The sequence below is a fragment of the Zonotrichia albicollis genome, chromosome 40 (assembly GCF_047830755.1).
Source record: "Zonotrichia albicollis isolate bZonAlb1 chromosome 40, bZonAlb1.hap1, whole genome shotgun sequence".
Taxonomy (NCBI): Eukaryota; Metazoa; Chordata; class Aves; order Passeriformes; family Passerellidae; genus Zonotrichia; species Zonotrichia albicollis.
The window spans coordinates 290,398-307,946 of NC_133858.1; the positions used below are offsets into that span (position 1 = coordinate 290,398).

General features: G+C 36.3%; 1 protein-coding gene across 1 annotated transcript in view; it reads right to left on the reverse strand.

The window, feature by feature from the left end:
* LOC141726793 (large neutral amino acids transporter small subunit 2-like) overlaps nt 1-15,128 on the reverse strand; it is a gene marked incomplete at its 5' end in the record, with an annotated part of 42,328 nt that extends 27,200 nt beyond the window's left edge. Inside the window, 4 exon segments of the mRNA XM_074531864.1 lie at nt 9,349-9,390; nt 9,393-9,499; nt 15,032-15,080; nt 15,083-15,128. Coding sequence (XP_074387965.1) covers nt 9,349-9,390; nt 9,393-9,499; nt 15,032-15,080; nt 15,083-15,128 — 244 coding nt within the window.
* Between the last annotated feature and the right edge of the window lie 2,421 nt (nt 15,129-17,549).

Below are 17,549 nucleotides of genomic sequence, written 5' to 3' on the forward strand. Positions count from 1 at the left end.
AGGGATTTTAAGGGTTAAAATGGCTAAAATTTACATTAAAATGGGTGGGTGATTTGGGTAAAAAAATGGGAATTTTGGGGGAAAAAAATGGGGATTTTTGGTGAAAAAATGGCGATTTTAGGGCAAAAAATGGGGATTTTATGGGGATTTTTGGGGTTAAAATGGCTAAAATTTCAATTAAAAATGGATGGGTGATTTGGGTAAAAAAGTGAGAATTTTGGGAAAAAAATGGGGATTTTTGGTGAAAAATGGGGATTTTTGGTGAAAAAATGAGGATTTTACAGCAAAAAATGGGGATTTTATGGCAAAAAATGGGGATTTTATGGGGATTTTAAGGGTTAAAATGGAATTGAAAGGGGCTAAAAATACAGGTAAATTTTGGGTAAAAAAATTGGGACTTTTGGAAAAAAAAATTAGGATTTTTGGTGAAAAAATGGGGATTTTACGTGCAAAAATGGGGATTTTTAGGGGTAAAAAAATGGGGATTTTTGGGTGAAAAATGGGGATTTTTAGGGGTAAAAAAATGGGGATTTTTGGTGAAAAATGGGGATTTTTAGGGGAAAAAAAATTGGGATTTTTGGAAAAAAAAATGAGAATTTTAGGTGAAAAAATGGGGATTTTATGGCAAAAAATGGAGATTTTATGGCGAAAAATGAGGATTTTATGGGATTTTTGGGGTTAAAATGGAATTGAAGGGGGCGAAAAATACAGATAAATTTTGGGTAAAAAAATTGGGATTTTTGGAAAAAAAAAATTAGGATTTTTGGTGAAAAAATGAAGATTTTACATGAAAAAATGGGGATTTTACGTGCAAAAATGGGGATTTTTAGGGGTAAAAAAATGGGGATTTTTGGGTGAAAAATGGGGATTTTTAGGGGGGAAAAATGGGGATTTTTGGGTGAAAATTGGGATTTTAGGGGAAAAAAAATTGGGATTTTTGGTGGAAAAATGAAGATTTTTGGTGAAAAAATGGGGATTTTATGGCAAAAAATGGAGATTTTGTGACCACGTCCTGAACCTGCGTGGCCCAACGCACACTGTGACAGTTCACCCACATCAGAAGCACTGGAAAATAAATTTGGGTTAAAAAAGTGAAATTTTGGGAAAAAACCCGGTGAAATTTGGTGAAAAAATGGGGATTTTACGGCAAAAAATGGGGATTTTATGATGGGTTTTAAGGGTTAAAATGGAGGTGAAAGGGTTAAAATTGAAATGAAATATGGGTGGGTGATTTGGGTAAAAAAATGAGAATTTTGGGAAAAAAAATGGGGATTTTTGGTGAAAAAATGGGGATTTTATGGCCAAAAATGGGGATTTTATGGGGATTTTTGGGGTTAAAATGGAATTGAAGGGGGCGAAAAATACAGATAAATTTTGGGTAAAAAAATGGGATTTTTGGGAAAAAAAAGGGGATTTTTGGTGAAAAAAATGAAGATTTTATGTGAAAAAAATGGGGCTTTTACAAGAAAAAATGGAGATTTTACATGCAAAAATGGGGATTTTTAGGGTGTGAAAAAATGGGGATTTTTGGGGTGAAAAATGGGGATTTTTAGGGGTAAAAAAATTGGGATTTTTGGAAAAAAAAATGAGAATTTTAGGTGAAAAAATGGGGATTTTATGGCAAAAAATGGGGATTTTGTGACCACGTCCTGCACTCGCGTGGCCCAGCGCACACTGTGACAGTTCACCCATGTGAGAAGGACTGAAAAATAAAAAATAAAATTTGGGGTGAAAAAATAAAATTTTGGGAAAAACCCGGTGAAATTTGGTGAAAAAATGAAGATTTTAGGTGAAAAAATGGGGATTTTACGGCAAAAAAATGGAGATTTTATGGGGATTTTTGGGGTTAAAATGGAAGTGAAAGGGTTAAAATTGAAATGAAATATGGGTGGGTGATTTGGGTAAAAAAATGAGAATTTTGGGAAAAAAAATGGGGATTTTTGGTGAAAAAATGGAGATTTTAGGGCAAAAAATGGGGATTTTATGGGGATTTAAAGGGTTAAAATGGCACTTTAGGGGTTAAAATCGAAAGGGAAATTTTGGGTCATTTAAGGAAAAAAAAAGGAGATTTTTGGTGAAAAAATGGAAATTTTAGGTGAAAAAACGGGGATTTTACGGCAAAAAATGGAGATTTTATGGGGATTTTATGAGGGATTTTAAGGGTTAAAATGGCTAAAATTTAAATTAAAAATGGGTGGGTGAGTTGGATAAAAAAATGAGAATTTGGGGAAAAAAATGGGGATTTTTGGTGAAAAAATGGGGATTTTATGGCAAAAAATGGGGATTTTACGGCAAAAAATGGAGATTTTATGGGGATTTTTGGGGTTAAAATGGCTAAAATTTCAATTAAAAATGGATGGGTGATTTGGGTAAAAAAGTGAGAATTTTGGGGAAAAAAATGGGGATTTTTGGTGAAAAAATTAGGATTTTACAGCAAAAAATGGGGATTTTATGGCAAAAAATGGGGATTTTATGGGGATTTTATGGGGATTTTAAGGGTTAAAATGGAATTGAAGGGGGCGAAAAATACAGGTAAATTTTGGGTAAAAAAATTGGGATTTTTGGAAAAAAAAATTAGGATTTTAGGTGAAAAAATGGGGATTTTATGGCCAAAAATGGGGATTTTGTGACCACGTCCTGAACCCGCGTGGCCCAACGGACACTGTGACAGTTCACCCACGTCAGGAGCACTGGAAAATAAATTTGGGGTGAAAAAGTGAAATTTTGGGAAAAAACCCGGTGAAATTTGGTGAAAAAATGGGGATTTTATGGCAAAAAATGGGGATTTTAGGGCAGAAAATGGAGATTTTATGGGGATTTTATGGGGATTTTAAGGGTTAAAATGGCTAAAATTTCAATTAAAAATGTGCGGGTGATTTGGGTAAAAAATTGAGAATTTTGGGAAAAAAAATGGGGATTTTTGGTGAAAAAATGGCGATTTTTGGGCAAAAAATGGGGGATTTTTGGGCAAAAAATGGGGATTTTATGGGGATTTTTGGGGTTAAAATGGCTAAAATTTCAATTAAAATGGATGGGTGATTTGGGTAAAAAAGTGAGAATTTTGGGAAAAAAATGGGGATTTTTGGTGAAAAAATGGGGATTTTTGGTGAAAAAATGAGGATTTTACAGCAAAAAATGGGGATTTTATGGCAAAAAATGGGGATTTTATGGGGATTTTAAGGGTTAAAATGGAATTGAAGGGGGCGAAAAATACAGGTAAATTTTGGGTAAAAAAATTGGGATTTTTGGAAAAAAAAATCAGGATTTTTGGTGAAAAAATGAAGATTTTACATGAAAAAATGGGGATTTTATGGCAAAAAAATGGAGATTTTGTGACCACGTCCTGAACCCGCGTGGCCCAACGCACACTGTGACAGTTCACCCATGTGAGAAGAACTAAAAAATAAAAAATAAAATTTGGGGTGAAAAAGTGAAATTTTGGGAAAAAACCCGGTGAAATTTGGTGAAAAAATGAAGATTTTAGGGCAAAAAATGGGGATTTTACGTGCAAAAATGGGGATTTTTAGGGGTAAAAAAATGGGGGATTTTTGGGTGAAAAATGGGGATTTTTAGGGGGAAAAAAATGGGGATTTTTGGTGAAAAAATGAAGATTTTAGGTGAAAAAATGGGGATTTTATGGCAAAAAATGGAGATTTTGTGACCACGTCCTGACCCACGTGGCCCAACGGACACTGTGACAGTTCACCCATGTGAGAAGAACTAAAAAATAAAAATAAAATTTGGGGTGAAAAAGTGAAATTTTGGGAAAAAACCCGGTGAAATTTGGTGAAAAAATGAAGATTTTAGGGCAAAAAATGGGGATTTTACGTGCAAAAATGGGGATTTTTAGGGGTAAAAAAATGGGGATTTTTGGGTGAAAAATGGGGGATTTTTAGGGGAAAAAAATGGGGATTTTTGGTGAAAAAATGAGAATTTTAGGTGAAAAAAATGGGGATTTTATGGCAAAAAATGGAGATTTTGTGACCACGTCCTGCACTCGCGTGGCCCAACGGACACTGTGACAGTTCACCCACGTCAGGAGCACTGGGAAAATAAATTTGGGTTAAAAAGTGAAATTTTGGGAAAAACCCGGTGAAATTTGGTGAAAAAATGGAGATTTTAGGTGAAAAAATGAAGATTTTACGGCAAAAAATGGGGATTTTATGGGGATTTTTGGGGTTAAAATGGCACTTTAGGGGTTAAAATGGAAAGGGAAATTTTGGGTCATTTAAGGGAAAAAAAATGGTGAATTTTGGAAAAAAAATTAAGAATTTAGGTGAAAAAATGAGAATTTTAGGTGAAAAAAATGGGGATTTTATGGCAAAAAATGAGGATTTTATGGGATTTTAAGGGTTAAAATGGCTAAAACTTAAATTAAAAATGGGTGGGTGATTTGGGTAAAAAAATGAGAATTTGGGGAAAAAAAATGGGGATTTTTGGTGAAAAAATGAGAATTCTACGGCAAAAAATGGGGATTTTATGGCCAAAAATGGGGATTTTATGGGGATTTAAAGGGTTAAAATGGCACTTTAGGGGTTGAAATTGAAAGGGAAATTTTGGGTAATTAAAGGGAAAAAAATGGTGAATTTTGGAAAAAAAAATTAAGAATTTAGGTGAAAAAAAGGGGGATTTTTGGTGAAAAAATGGGAATTTTATGGCAAAAAATGGGGATTTTATGGGGATTTTAAGGGTTAAAATGGAGGTGAAAGGGTTTAAAATTGAAATGAAATATGGGTGGGTGATTTGGGTAAAAAAATGAGAATTTTGGGGAAAAAATGGGGATTTTTGGTGAAAAAATGAGGATTTTAGGGCAAAAAATGGAGATTTTATGGGGATTTTTGGGGTTAAAATGGAATTGAAGGGGGCGAAAATACAGGTAAATTTTGGGTGAAAAAATTGGGATTTTTGGAAAAAAATGGGGATTTTTGGTGAAAAACTGAAGATTTTTAGTGAAAAAATGGGGATTTTAGGGCAAAAAATGGGGATTTTATGGGGATTTTAGGGGTTAAAATGGAGGTGAAAGGGTTAAATTGAAAAGAAATATTGGTGGGTGATTTGGGTAAAAAAATAGGAATTTTGGGAAAAAATGGGGATTTTTGGTGAAAAAATGGGGATTTTAGGGCAAAAAATGGGGATTTTATGATGGATTTTAAGGGTTAAAATGGCACTTTAGGGGTTGAAATCGAAAGGGAAATTTTTGGGTCATTTAAGGAAAAAAAAATGGAGATTTTTGGTGAAAAAATGGAAATTTTAGGTGAAAAAACGGGGATTTTACGGCAAAAAATGGGGATTTTACGGCAAAAAATGGGGATTTTATGGGATTTTATGAGGGATTTTAAGGGTTAAAATGGCTAAAATTTAAATTAAAAATGGGCGGGTGATTTGGGTAAAAAAAATGAGAATTTTGGGAAAAAAAATGGGAATTTTTGGTGAAAAAATGGGGATTTTAGGGGGAAAAAATGGGGATTTTATGGGGATTTTTGGGGTTAAAATGGAATTGAAGGGGGCGAAAAATACAGATAAATTTTGGGTAAAAAAATTGGGATTTTTGGAAAAAAAAATCAGGATTTTTGGTGAAAAAATGAAGATTTTAGGTGAAAAAATGGCGATTTTTGGGCAAAAAATGGGGATTTTATGGGGATTTTTGGGGTTAAAATGGAATTGAAGGGGGCGAAAAATACAGGTAAATTTTGGGTAAAAAATTGGGATTTTTGGAAAAAAATTGGGGATTTTTGGTGAAAAAATGAGAATTTTAGGTGAAAAAATGGGGATTTTATGGCAAAAAATGAGGATTTTATGGGGATTTTAAGGGTTAAAATGGCTAAAATTTAAATTAAAAATGGGTGGGTGATTTGGGTAAAAAATTGAGAATTTTGGGGAAAAACCCGGTGAAATTTGGTGAAAAAATGGAGATTTTAGGTGAAAAAATGGGGATTTTACGTGCAAAAATGGGGATTTTTAGAGGTAAAAAATCGGGATTTTTGGGGGTAAAAAATGGGGATTTTTAGGGTGAAAAATGGGGATTTTTAGGGGTAAAAAAATTGGGATTTTTGGAAAAAAAAATGAGAATTTTACATGAAAAAATGGGGATTTTATGGCAAAAAATGGGGATTTTGTGACCACAACATGGACTCGCATGGCCCAGCGCACACTGTGACAATTCACCCACGTCAGGAGCACTGGAAAATAAATTTGGGTTAAAAAAGTGAAATTTTTGGAAAAAACCCGGTGAAATTTGGTGAAAAAATGAAGATTTTAGGTGAAAAAATGGGGATTTTATGTGCAAAAATGGGGATTTTTAGGGGTAAAAAAATGGGGATTTTTGGGTGAAAAATGGGGATTTTTAGGGGGGGAAAAAAATGGGGATTTTTGGTGAAAAAATGAGAATTTTATGGGAAAAAATGGAGATTTTATGGGGATTTTTGGGGTTAAAATGGAATTGAAGGGGGCGAAAAATACAGGTAAATTTTGGGTAAAAAAATTGGGATTTTTGGAAAAAAAAATCAGGATTTTTGGTGAAAAAATGAAGATTTTACATGAAAAAAATGGGGATTTTATGATGGATTTTAGGGGTTAAAATGGAGGTGAAAGGGTTAAAATTGAAATGAAATATGGGTGGGTGATTTGGGTAAAAAAATGAGAATTTTGGGAAAAAAAATGGGGATTTTTGGTGAAAAAATGGGGATTTTAGGGCAAAAAATGGGGATTTTATGGGGATTAAAGGGTTAAAATGGCACTTTAGGGGTTGAAATTGAAAGGGAAATTTTGGGTCATTTAAGGAAAAAAAAATGGAGATTTTTGGTGAAAAAAATGGAAATTTTAGGTGAAAAAACGGGGATTTTACGGCAAAAAATGAGGATTTTACATGCAAAAATGGGGATTTTTAGGGGTAAAAAAATGGGGATTTTTAGGGTAAAAAAATTGGGATTTTTGGAAAAAAAAATGAGAATTTTAGGTGAAAAAATGGGGATTTTACGGCAAAAAATGGGGATTTTATGGGGATTTTATGGGGATTTTAAGGGTTAAAATGGAATTGAAGGGGGCTAAAAATACAAGTAAATTTTGGGTAAAAAATTGGGATTTTTGGAAAAAAAATTGGGATTTTTGGTGAAAAAATGAAGATTTTACATGAAAAAATGGGGGATTTTAACGGCAAAAAATGGGATTTTTAGGGGTAAAAAAAATGGGGATTTTTGGGTGAAAAATGGGGATTTTTGGGTGAAAATTGGGGATTTTTAGGGGAAAAAAAATGGGGATTTTTGGTGAAAAAATGAAGATTTTTGGTGAAAAAATGGGGATTTTATGGCAAAAAATGGAGATTTTGTGACCACGTCCTGAACCCGCGTGGCCCAACGGACACTGTGACAATTCACCCATGTGAGAAGGACTGAAAAATAAAAAATAAAATTTGGGGTGAAAAAATAAAATTTTGGGAAAAAACCCGGTGAAATTTGGTGAAAAAATGGTGATTTTAGGTGAAAAAATGGGGATTTTACGGCAAAAAAATGGGGATTTTACGTGCAAAAATGGGGATTTTTAGGGGTAAAAAATGGAGATTTTTGGGTGAAAAATGGGGATTTTTAGGGGAAAAAAAAAATGGGGATTTTTGGTAAAAAAATGAAGATTTTTGGTGAAAAAATGAGAATTTTATGGCAAAAAATGGGGATTTTACGGCAAAAAATGGGGATTTTATGGGGATTTTATGGGGATTTTAAGGGTTAAAATGGAATTGAAGGGGGTGAAAAATACAGATAAATTTTGGGTAAAAAAATTGGGATTTTTGGAAAAAAAAAATCAGGATTTTTGGTGAAAAAATGAAGATTTTACATGAAAAAAATGGAGATTTTACGGCAAAAAATGGAGATTTTATGATGGATTTTAAGGGTTAAAATGGAGGTGAAAGGGTTAAAATTGAAAAGAAATATGGGTGGGTGATTTGGGTAAAAAAATGGGAATTTTGGGAAAAAAAATGGGGATTTTTGGTGAAAAAATGGAGATTTTAGGGCAAAAAATGGGGATTTTATGGAGATTTTATGGGGATTTTTGGGGTTAAAATGGAATTGAAGGGGGCGAAAAATACAGATAAATTTTGGGTAAAAAAATTGGGATTTTTGGGAAAAAATTGGGGATTTTTGGTGAAAAAATGAAGATTTTACATGAAAAAATGGGGATTTTACGGCAAAAAATGGGGATTTTTATGGGGATTTTTGGGGTTAAAATGGAACTGAAGGGGGCTAAAAATACAGGTAAATTTTGGGTAAAAAAAATTGGAATTTTTGGAAAAATAAATTAAGAATTTAGGTAAAAAAATGAGAATTTTAGGTGAAAAAATGGGGATTTTAGGGGAAAAAAATTGAGATTTTAAGTGGAAAAATTTGGGATTTTGGTGAAAAAATAGGAATTTTAAGGTGAAAAAAATGGGGATTTTAGGGTGAAAAAATTGAGATTTTTTTGGTAAAAAAAAATGGGGATTTTGGGTCAATTTTCGCCATTTTTTGGCCGTTTTTCGCCATTTTTTCACTGTTTTTTCCCAAATTTTTTTTGGGGAAAAATTCCCAAAATTTCCTGAATTTTGGGATCCACACTGGTGAACCCCAGGTGGATTTTTTGGCCAAATTTGGGCCAATTTTGGGTCATTTTTGAGCCATTCCTTCCTCATTTTTTCATCATTTTTTGCATTTTTTTGTCATTTTTTCACTGTTTTTTCCCAAATTTTTTTGGGAGAAAATTCCCAAAATTTCCTGAATTTTGGGATCAACGCAGGCGAACCCCAGGTGACTCTGAGGCAAAAATTTGGGTCAATTTTGGGTCATTTTGAGCCGATCCTTCCCCATTTTTTGCCATTTTTTCATCATTTTTGGCGTTTTTTTTGCCATTTTTTCACCGATTTTCGCCATTTTTTCACCTTTTTTTCCCAAATTTTTTTCTGGGAAAAATTCCCAAAATTTCCTGAATTTTGGAATCAACACTGGTGAACCCCAGGTGGATTTTTTGCCCAAGTTTGGGCCAATTTTGAGCCGCTCCCTCCCCATTTTTCGCCGTATTTTCATCGTTTTTCGCCGTAACTTCGCCATTTTTTCACCGATTTTCGCCGTTTTTTCACCGTTTTTTTCCCAAATTTTTGCGGGAAAATTCCCAAAATTTCCTGAATTTTGGGATCCACACTGGTGGTCCCCAAAGTGGATTTTTTGCCCAAATTTGGGCCAATTTTGAGCCGCTCCCTCCCCGTTTTTCGCCGTATTTTCGCCATTTTTCGCCGTAACTTCGCCGTTCTTTCACCGATTTTCGCCGTTTTTGCGCCGTTTTTTCCCGAATTTGGGGATTTTCGGGAATTCCGGGTTGACTCACGCAGGCAGGCGGCGGCCAGGAGCCTGAGGGCGGGCTCGGGGTGCCGCAGGTGGGGAAGAGCGGCTGCAGGACGTAGTTGGCGAAGGTGAGCGCGATCACCGCCTGGTTGGTGGGGTAAATCACCAGCACCGAGATCCAGAGGCGCAGAAATCTGGGGAAAAAACGGGAAAAATGGGAAAATTTGGGGTTAATAAATAGTGGGAGGTGAGGGGAGGGAACAAGGGGAAAAAAAACGGGACAAAAAAAAGGCAAAAAAATGAGGAAAATATGGAATAAAAGGTGAAAATCGCGTTGAAATTTAATTAAATTTAGGTCTGAAAATTCCCTAAAAATCCCATCAAATTCTGGCCCATAAATTGCCTAAAATCCCCTAAAAATCCCCTAAAAATCCTGTAAAATTCCAGCCCAAAAATTCCCTAAAAGCCCTCTAAAAATCCCACAAAATTTTGGCCTAAAAATTCCCAAAAATCCCATTTAAATCCTCTAAAATTCCCAAAAAAATCCCATTAAAATCCTCTAAATTTTCCGTAAAAATTCCAAAAATCCCATTAAAATATTCTAAAATTCCCACAAAATTCTGGCCTAAAATCCTCTAAAAATCCCCTAAAAATCCTGTAAAATTCCAGCCCAAAAATTCCCTAAAATCCCATAAAATTCCAGGCTAAAAATTCCCTAAAAATCCTCTAAAAATCCCATCAAATTCTGGCCTAAAAACTCCCCAAAAATCCCATTAAAATCCCCTAAAATTTCCCTAAAAATTCCCAAAAATCCCCATTGAAATATCCTAAAATTCCCCCAAAATTCTGGCCTAAAATTCCCAAAAAATCACCGAAAAAAATCCTGTAAAATTCCAGCCCAAAAATTCCCTAAAAGTCCTTTAAAAATCCCATCAAATTCTGGCCAAAAAATCCCAAAAAATCCCAATAAAATAATCGAAAAATCCCTAAAAATCCTGTAAAAATCCAGCTAAAAATATTCCCTAAAATCCCCATAAATCCCTTAAAATTCCAGGCTAAAAATCTCCTAAAATCCTCTAAAAACCCCATTAAATCCTGGCCCAGAAATTCCCTAAAAATCCCCAAAAATCTGTGTAAAATTCCAAAAAAATGCACTAAAAAACCCCATAAAATTCTGATCTAAAAATTCCCAAAAATCTCCAAAAAAATCCTCAAAAATTTCAAAAAAATTCCCAAAAATTCCCAACTCAAAGATTCCTGAAATCCCCAGCACCGAGATCCAGAGGCGCAAAAATCTGGGAAAAAAACGGAAAAACGGGAAAATTTGGGGTTAATAAATAGTGGGGGGTGAGGGGAGGGAAAAAGGGAAAAAAAAACGGGGAGAAAAAAGGTGAAAAAATGAGGAAAATATGAAAAAATAAAGTGAAAATCGCGTTAATTTTATTAAATTTTGGTCCGAAAATTCCCTAAAAATCCCATTAAATTCTGGACCATAAATTGCCTAAAATCCTCTAAAAATCCCCTAAAAATCCTGTAAAATTCCAGCCCAAAAATTCCCTAAAAGTCCTTTAAAAATCCCATCAAATTCTGGCCAAAAAATTCCCAAAAAATCCCAATAAAATCCTAAAAAATTCTGGCCAAAAAAATCCCAAAAAATCCCAATAGAATAATCGAAAAATTCCCTAAAAATCCTGTAAAAATCCAGCTAAAAATATTCCCTAAAATCCCCCAAAATCCCTTAAAATTCCAGGCTAAAAATCCCCTAAAATCCTCTAAAAATCCCATTAAATCCTGGCCCAGAAATTCCCTAAAAATCCCAAAAATCTGTGTAAAATTCCAATAAAATGCACTAAAAACCCCATAAAATTCTGACCTAAAAATTCCCGAAAATCTCCAAAAAAATCCTCAAAAATTTCAAAAAAAGTTCCCAAAAAGGCGGAAAAATGGAGAAAATATGAAAAAAATAAAGCGAAAATCGCGTTAATTTTATTAAATTTCCATCTGAAAATCCCAAAAAAATCCCCTAAAAATCCTGTAAAATTCCAGCCCAAAAATTCCCTACAAGTCCTCTAAAAATCCCAACAAATTTTGGCCTAAAAATTCCCAAAAATCCCATTTAAATCCTCTAAAGTTTCCGTAAAAATTCCCAAAAATCCCATTGAAATATCCTAAAGCTCCCCCAAAATTTTGGCCTAAAATTCCCCAAAATCACCGAAAAAATCCTGTAAAATTCCAGCCCAAAATTTCCTAAAATCCCATAAAATTCCAGGCTAAAAATTCCCTAAAATCCCATAAAAATCCGGTCCAAAAATCCTCTAAAATTCCATAAAATTCCAGGCTAAAAATCCCCTAAAATCCTGTAAAATTCCAGCCCAAAAATTCCCTAAAAATCCCCCAAAATCTCCATAAAATCCCCGCCTAAAATTCCAATAAAATCCACCAAAACTCCATAAAATTCTGGTCTAAAAATCCCCAAAAATTTCAAAAAAAATTCCCAAAAATTCCCTTAAAATTCCCAATCCGAAGAAATCCTGAAATCCCAGCACCGAGATCCAGAGGCGCAGAAATCTGGGGGAAAAAAGGGAAATTTGGAGCAAAATTTGGGAAAATTTAGGTAAAAAACAAAGGAAAAAGTGAGGAAAGCTTGGTAGAAATGGTAAAATTTTGGGGAAAATTGGGAAATTTTGGAAAAAATCTGGAAAACGCGGTGAAAAATGGGGAATTTCAGGGAAAAAATGGAGAAATTTTGGGAAAAATGGGGGAAAACTTGGTAAGAATGGTAAAGTTTTGGGGAGAATCTGGAAACGTGGTAAAAAATGGGGAAACTTCAGTAAAAAATGGAGAAATTTTGGGGAAAAATTGGGAAAAATGGGAATAACTGGCAAAATGGCGGATAACCAACACAAGATGGCGGATAAACAACACAAAATGGTGGATTTTGGCCAAACCAAGGCGGATTAAATAGAAAACCACAAAATTTTGGGCAAAAAAATGGAGAAATTTTGGTAAAACTAATGAAAGCTTGGTAGAAATGGTAAAATTTTGGGGAAAATTGAGAAATTTTGGGAAAGATTGGGAAAATAATGGAAAAAATTGGTGGAAATGGGAAAATGCAGTAAAAAATGGGGAAGTTCTGGGGAAAATTGGGAAATTTTGGGAAAATTAGGAAAAAATGGGAAAATGCCACTAAAAATGGGAAATTTTGGGGAAAAATCGAGGAAATTCGGTAAAAATGGGGAAAAAATTGGTAAAAACGCAGAAATTTGGAGGAAAAGTGGCTCAAAATTAATGAATTTTGGCTCAAAATGGAAAGGACGAAAAATGGAGAAAAATCGACAGAAAATGGCGGGAAAATGACACAAAATGGCGGCAGGCCAAGACAAAATGGCGGACAATGAACACAAAATGGTGGAAGGCCAAGACAAAATGGGGGAAAACAAACACAAAATGGTGGAAAAATGACACAAAATGGTGGATAATCAACACAAAATGGCGGATAAACAACACAAAATGGCGGCAGGCCAAGACAAAATGGCGGCAGACCGGCAGAAAATGGTGGCAAGCCAGGCGAAAATGGCGGGAAACCGACACAAAATGGCGGAAAATGAACACAAAATGGTGGCAGGCCAAGAGAAAATGGCGGGAAAATGAAACAAAATGGCGGCAAGGCAACACAAAATGGCGGATAACCCACACAAAATGGTGCAAAGCAGGAGAAAATGGTGGGAAATGAAACAAAATGGCGGAAAAGTGACACAAAATGGCGGCAGGCCAAGAAAAAATGGCAGCAGACCGGCACAAAAATGGTGGCAAGCCAGGAGAAAATGGCGGGAAACCGACACAAAATGGCGGACAATCAACACACAATGGTGGCAGGCCAAGACAAAATGGCGGGAAAATGAAACAAAATGGCGGCAGGCCAACACAAAATGGTGGCAAGCCAGGCGAAAATGGCGGATCATCGACACAAAATGGCGGCAGGCCAAGACAAAATGGCGGCAGGCCAAGAGAAAATGGCGGGAAAATGAAACAAAATGGCGGCAAACCAACACAAAATGGCGGACAATGAACACAAAATGGTGGAAGGCCAAGACAAAATGGGGGAAAACAAACAAAAATGGCGGATAATGAACACAAAACGGAGGCAAGCCAAGCCAAAATGGTGGCAAGCCAAGAAAAAAATGGCGGGAAAATGACACAAAATGGCGGCAGGCCAAGAGAAAATGGTGGAAAAATGAAACAAAATGGCAGCAGGCCAACACAAAATGGCGGATAACCCACACAAAATGGTGGCAAAGCAGGAGAAAATGGTGGGAAAATGAAACAAAATGGCGGAAAAGTGACACAAAATGGTGGAAGGCCAAGACAAAATGGGGGAAAACCAACAAAAAAATGGCGGGAAAGTGTCCCAAAATGGCGGATAACCAACACAAAATGGCGGATAATGAACACAAAATGGTGGCAGGCCAAGAGAAAATGGAAAAAAATGAACACAAAATGGTGGCAGAGCGGCACAAAATGGCGGCAGGCCAAGAGAAAATGGCGGGAAAAGGACACAAGATGGCGGATTTTGCCCAAACCAAGGCGGATTTTGGCCAAACCAAGGCGGATTTGGACGGGGATTTTTCGTGAATTCCCCAAATTTTCCGGAACTTTCCGGAATTTTCCGGACTCACCCGACCAGGGCCCGAAGGCGTGGCCCACGTAGGCGTAGTCGCCGCCGGGGCGGGGCAGGGCCACGCCCAGATGGCGGGGCCAAATCCCCCTGAGAGCAACCGGGGGCAGGTTTGGGGACAAATCCCAGAATTTGGGGGAAATCCCCGGGAAATTTGGAGCAAAATTTGGGAAAAATTGGGAAAATTTGGGTTAAAAACAAGGGAAAACTTGGGTAAAAAAACAGGAAAATTTGACCAAAATGGGAAGCTTTGTACAAAATCAGGAATTTTGGCCAAAAAGTTGGAGAAAACTTGGTAAAAATGGTAAAAATTCTGGGGAAAAATTGGGAAAAAATTGGGAAAAAATTGGGAAAAAATTGGGAAAAATGGGAATAACTGGCAAAATGGCAGATAACCAACCAACACAAAATGGCAGATAACCCACACAAAATGCAGAAAACCGATACAAAATGGCGGCCAGGCAAGACAAAATGGCGGATCATCGACACAAAATGGCGGCAGGCCAAGACAAAATGGCAGAAAACCAACATAAAATGGTGGAAAAATGACGCAAAATGGCGGATAATCAACACAAAATGGCAGAAATTGAACACAAAATGGCGGCAAGCCAAGCCAAAATGGCGGCAGACCGGCACAAAATGGTGGCAAGCCAGGCGAAAATGGCGGATCATGGACACAAAATGCGGAAAATGAACACAAAATGGCGGCAGGCCAAGAGAAAATGGCGGGAAAAATGAAACAAAATGGCGGCAGGCCAACACAAAATGGCGGCAAGCCAAGCCAAAATGGTGGCAGGCCAATAAAAAAATGGCGGGAAACCAACACAAAATGGTGGACAATCAGCACAAAATGGTGGCAAGCCAGGCGAAAATGGCGGGAAAATGAACACACAATGGTGGCAGGCCAAGACAAAATGGCGGGAAAAGGACACAAAATGGCGGATTTTGCCCAAACCAAGGTGGATTTTGCCCAAACCAAGGCGGATTTGGACGGGGATTTTTTCTGTTTTTCCCGTTTTTTCCGGAATTTTCCGGAATTTCCCGGACTCACCCGACGAGCGGCCCGAAGGCGTGGCCCACGTAGGCGTAGTCGCCGCCGGGCGGGGCAGGGCCACGCCCAGCTCGGCGTAGCACAGAGCGCCCACCGGCCGTCACCCCGCCCCCGACAGGCCCCAGATCAGCAGCGCCGGCCCCACGGCGCCGGAATGTTCCAGAACGCCCCGGGGAGCCACGAAAATGCCCGAGCCGATGATGTTACCTGGGGAGGGGAAATGGGGAAAAACATTGGGATTTTTAGGGAAAAAAATTGGGATTTTTTGGGGAAAAATTGGGATTTTTTTGGGGAAAAAATTGTGAATTTTTAGGGAAAAAATTGGGATTTTTGGGGGTTTTTAAGGGAAAAATTGGGATTTTTTGGGAAAAAATTGGATTTTTTGGGGATTTTTTGGGAAAAATTTTGGGATTTTTGGGGGAAAAATTCAGGGAAAAATTGGGATTTTTTGGGGATTTTTTGGGGAAAAATTGGGAATTTTTGTGGAAATAATTGGGAGTTTTTTTAGGAGTTTTTAGGGGAAAAAATTGGGATTTTTGGGGGTTTTAAGATGAAAAAATTGGGATTTTTTAGGGGAAAAATTGGGATTTTTTGGGGTTTTTAGCGGGAAAAAATTGTGATTTTTTAGGTAAAAAATGGGGGGAAAATTGTGATTTTTGGGGTGTTTTTGGGGAAAAATTGGGATTTTTTATGTGTCTTTTGTGGAAAAAAATGGGATTTTTTGAGGGGAAAAATTGAGATTTTTTGGGGGGAAAATTGGGGAAAAATTGGGGAAAAAAAAAGGGATTTTTTGGGGGGTTTTAAGGGAAAAATTGGGATTTTTTTTAAGGAAAAATAGGGAAAAAAATTGTGATTTTTTGGGGGATTTTTTGAGAAAAAAAACGGGATTTTTTTGGGAAAAATTGGGATTTTTTAGGGGAAAAATTGGGATTTTTTGGGGATTTTTTTTGGGGAAAAAATTGGGATTTTTAAGGATTTTTTAGGGGAAAAATTGGGATTTTTTGGGGTTTTTTCCCACGGCGCCGGAATGTTCCAGAACACCCCGCGGGCCACGAAAATGCCCGAGCCGATGATGTTACCTGGGGAGGGGGAAAATGGGGAGAAATTGGGGAAAAAATGGGATATTTTGGGGGTTTTTAAGGGAAAAAATTGTGATTTTTTAGGGAAAAAATTGTGATTTTTTGGAGAAAAAAATGTGATTTTTTAGGGAAAAAATTGTGATTTTTTGGGATTTTTTGTGAATTTCTTGGGGAAAAATTGGGATTTTTTGCAGGTATTTATGAGAAAAAAAATGGGGTTTTTTAGGCTTTTTCGCAGAAAAATTTGGGATGTTTTTGGGGAAAAATTTGAGATTTTTGAGGGGAAAAATTGGGATTTTTTAGGGGAAAAAATGTGATTTTTTGGGAAAAAACTGGGATTTTTAAGGAGTTTTTTGGGGGAAAAATTGGGATTTTTTGGGGGTTTTTAGGGAAAAAATGGGACTTTTTGGGGAAAAAATTGGGAATTTTTGGGGGAAAAAATTGGGATTTTTTATGTGTCTTTTGTGGAAAAAACAGGGATTTTTGGGGGAAAAATTGGGGAAAAAATTGGGATTTTTTGGGGTTTTTTAAGGGAAAAAATGGGACTTTTTGGGGAAAAAATTGGGGTTTTTTAGGGGAAAGAATTGGGATTTTTTAAGAGTTTTTAAGGGAAAAAATGGGAATTTTTAGGAAAAACATGGAGTTTTGGGGAAAAATTGGGATTTTTTAGGGGTTAGTAGAGGGAAAAAATTGGGATTTTTTAGGGGTTATTAGAGGAAAAATTGGGGAAAAAATTGGATTTTTTGGGGAAAAAATTGGAATTTTTAAGGAGTTCTTAGGGGGAAAAAATGAAATTTTTTGGGAAAAAATTCTGATTTTTTTAGGAGTTTCTAGGGGAAAAAATTGGGATTTTTTAGGGGGTTTTTAAGGGAAAAAATTGGATTTTTCGGGTTTTTCCCACGGCGCCGGAATGTTCCAGAACGCCCCGGGCAGCCACGAAAATGCCCGAGCCGATGATGTTACCTGGGAGGGGAAAATGGGAAAAATTTGGGGAAAAAATTGGGATATTTTGGGGGTTTTTAAGGGAAAAAATGAAATTTTTTGGGAAAAAAAATTGGGATTTTTGGAGGTTTTACAGGGGAAAAATTGGGATTTTTTGGGTTTTTTAGAGGAAAAAGTGGATTTTTGGGGGAGAAAATATGGGATTTTTTAGGGGAAAAAATTGGATTCTTTGGGGTTTTTTTTGGGGAAAAAATTGGATTTTTTTAGGGGAAAAATTGGGATTTTTTTTGGGTTTTTTGGGGAAAAAATTGGGATTTTTTAGGAGTTTTTTAGGGGAAAAATTGGGATTTTGGGGGGGGGTTTGGGGAAAAAATTGGGATTTTTTTTGAGTTTTTAGGGGAAAAAACTGGATTTTTTGGGGGAAAAATTGGGGAAAAAATTGAGATTTTTAGGGAAAAAATATGGGGTTTTTTGGGGAAAAAGTTGGATTTTTAAGA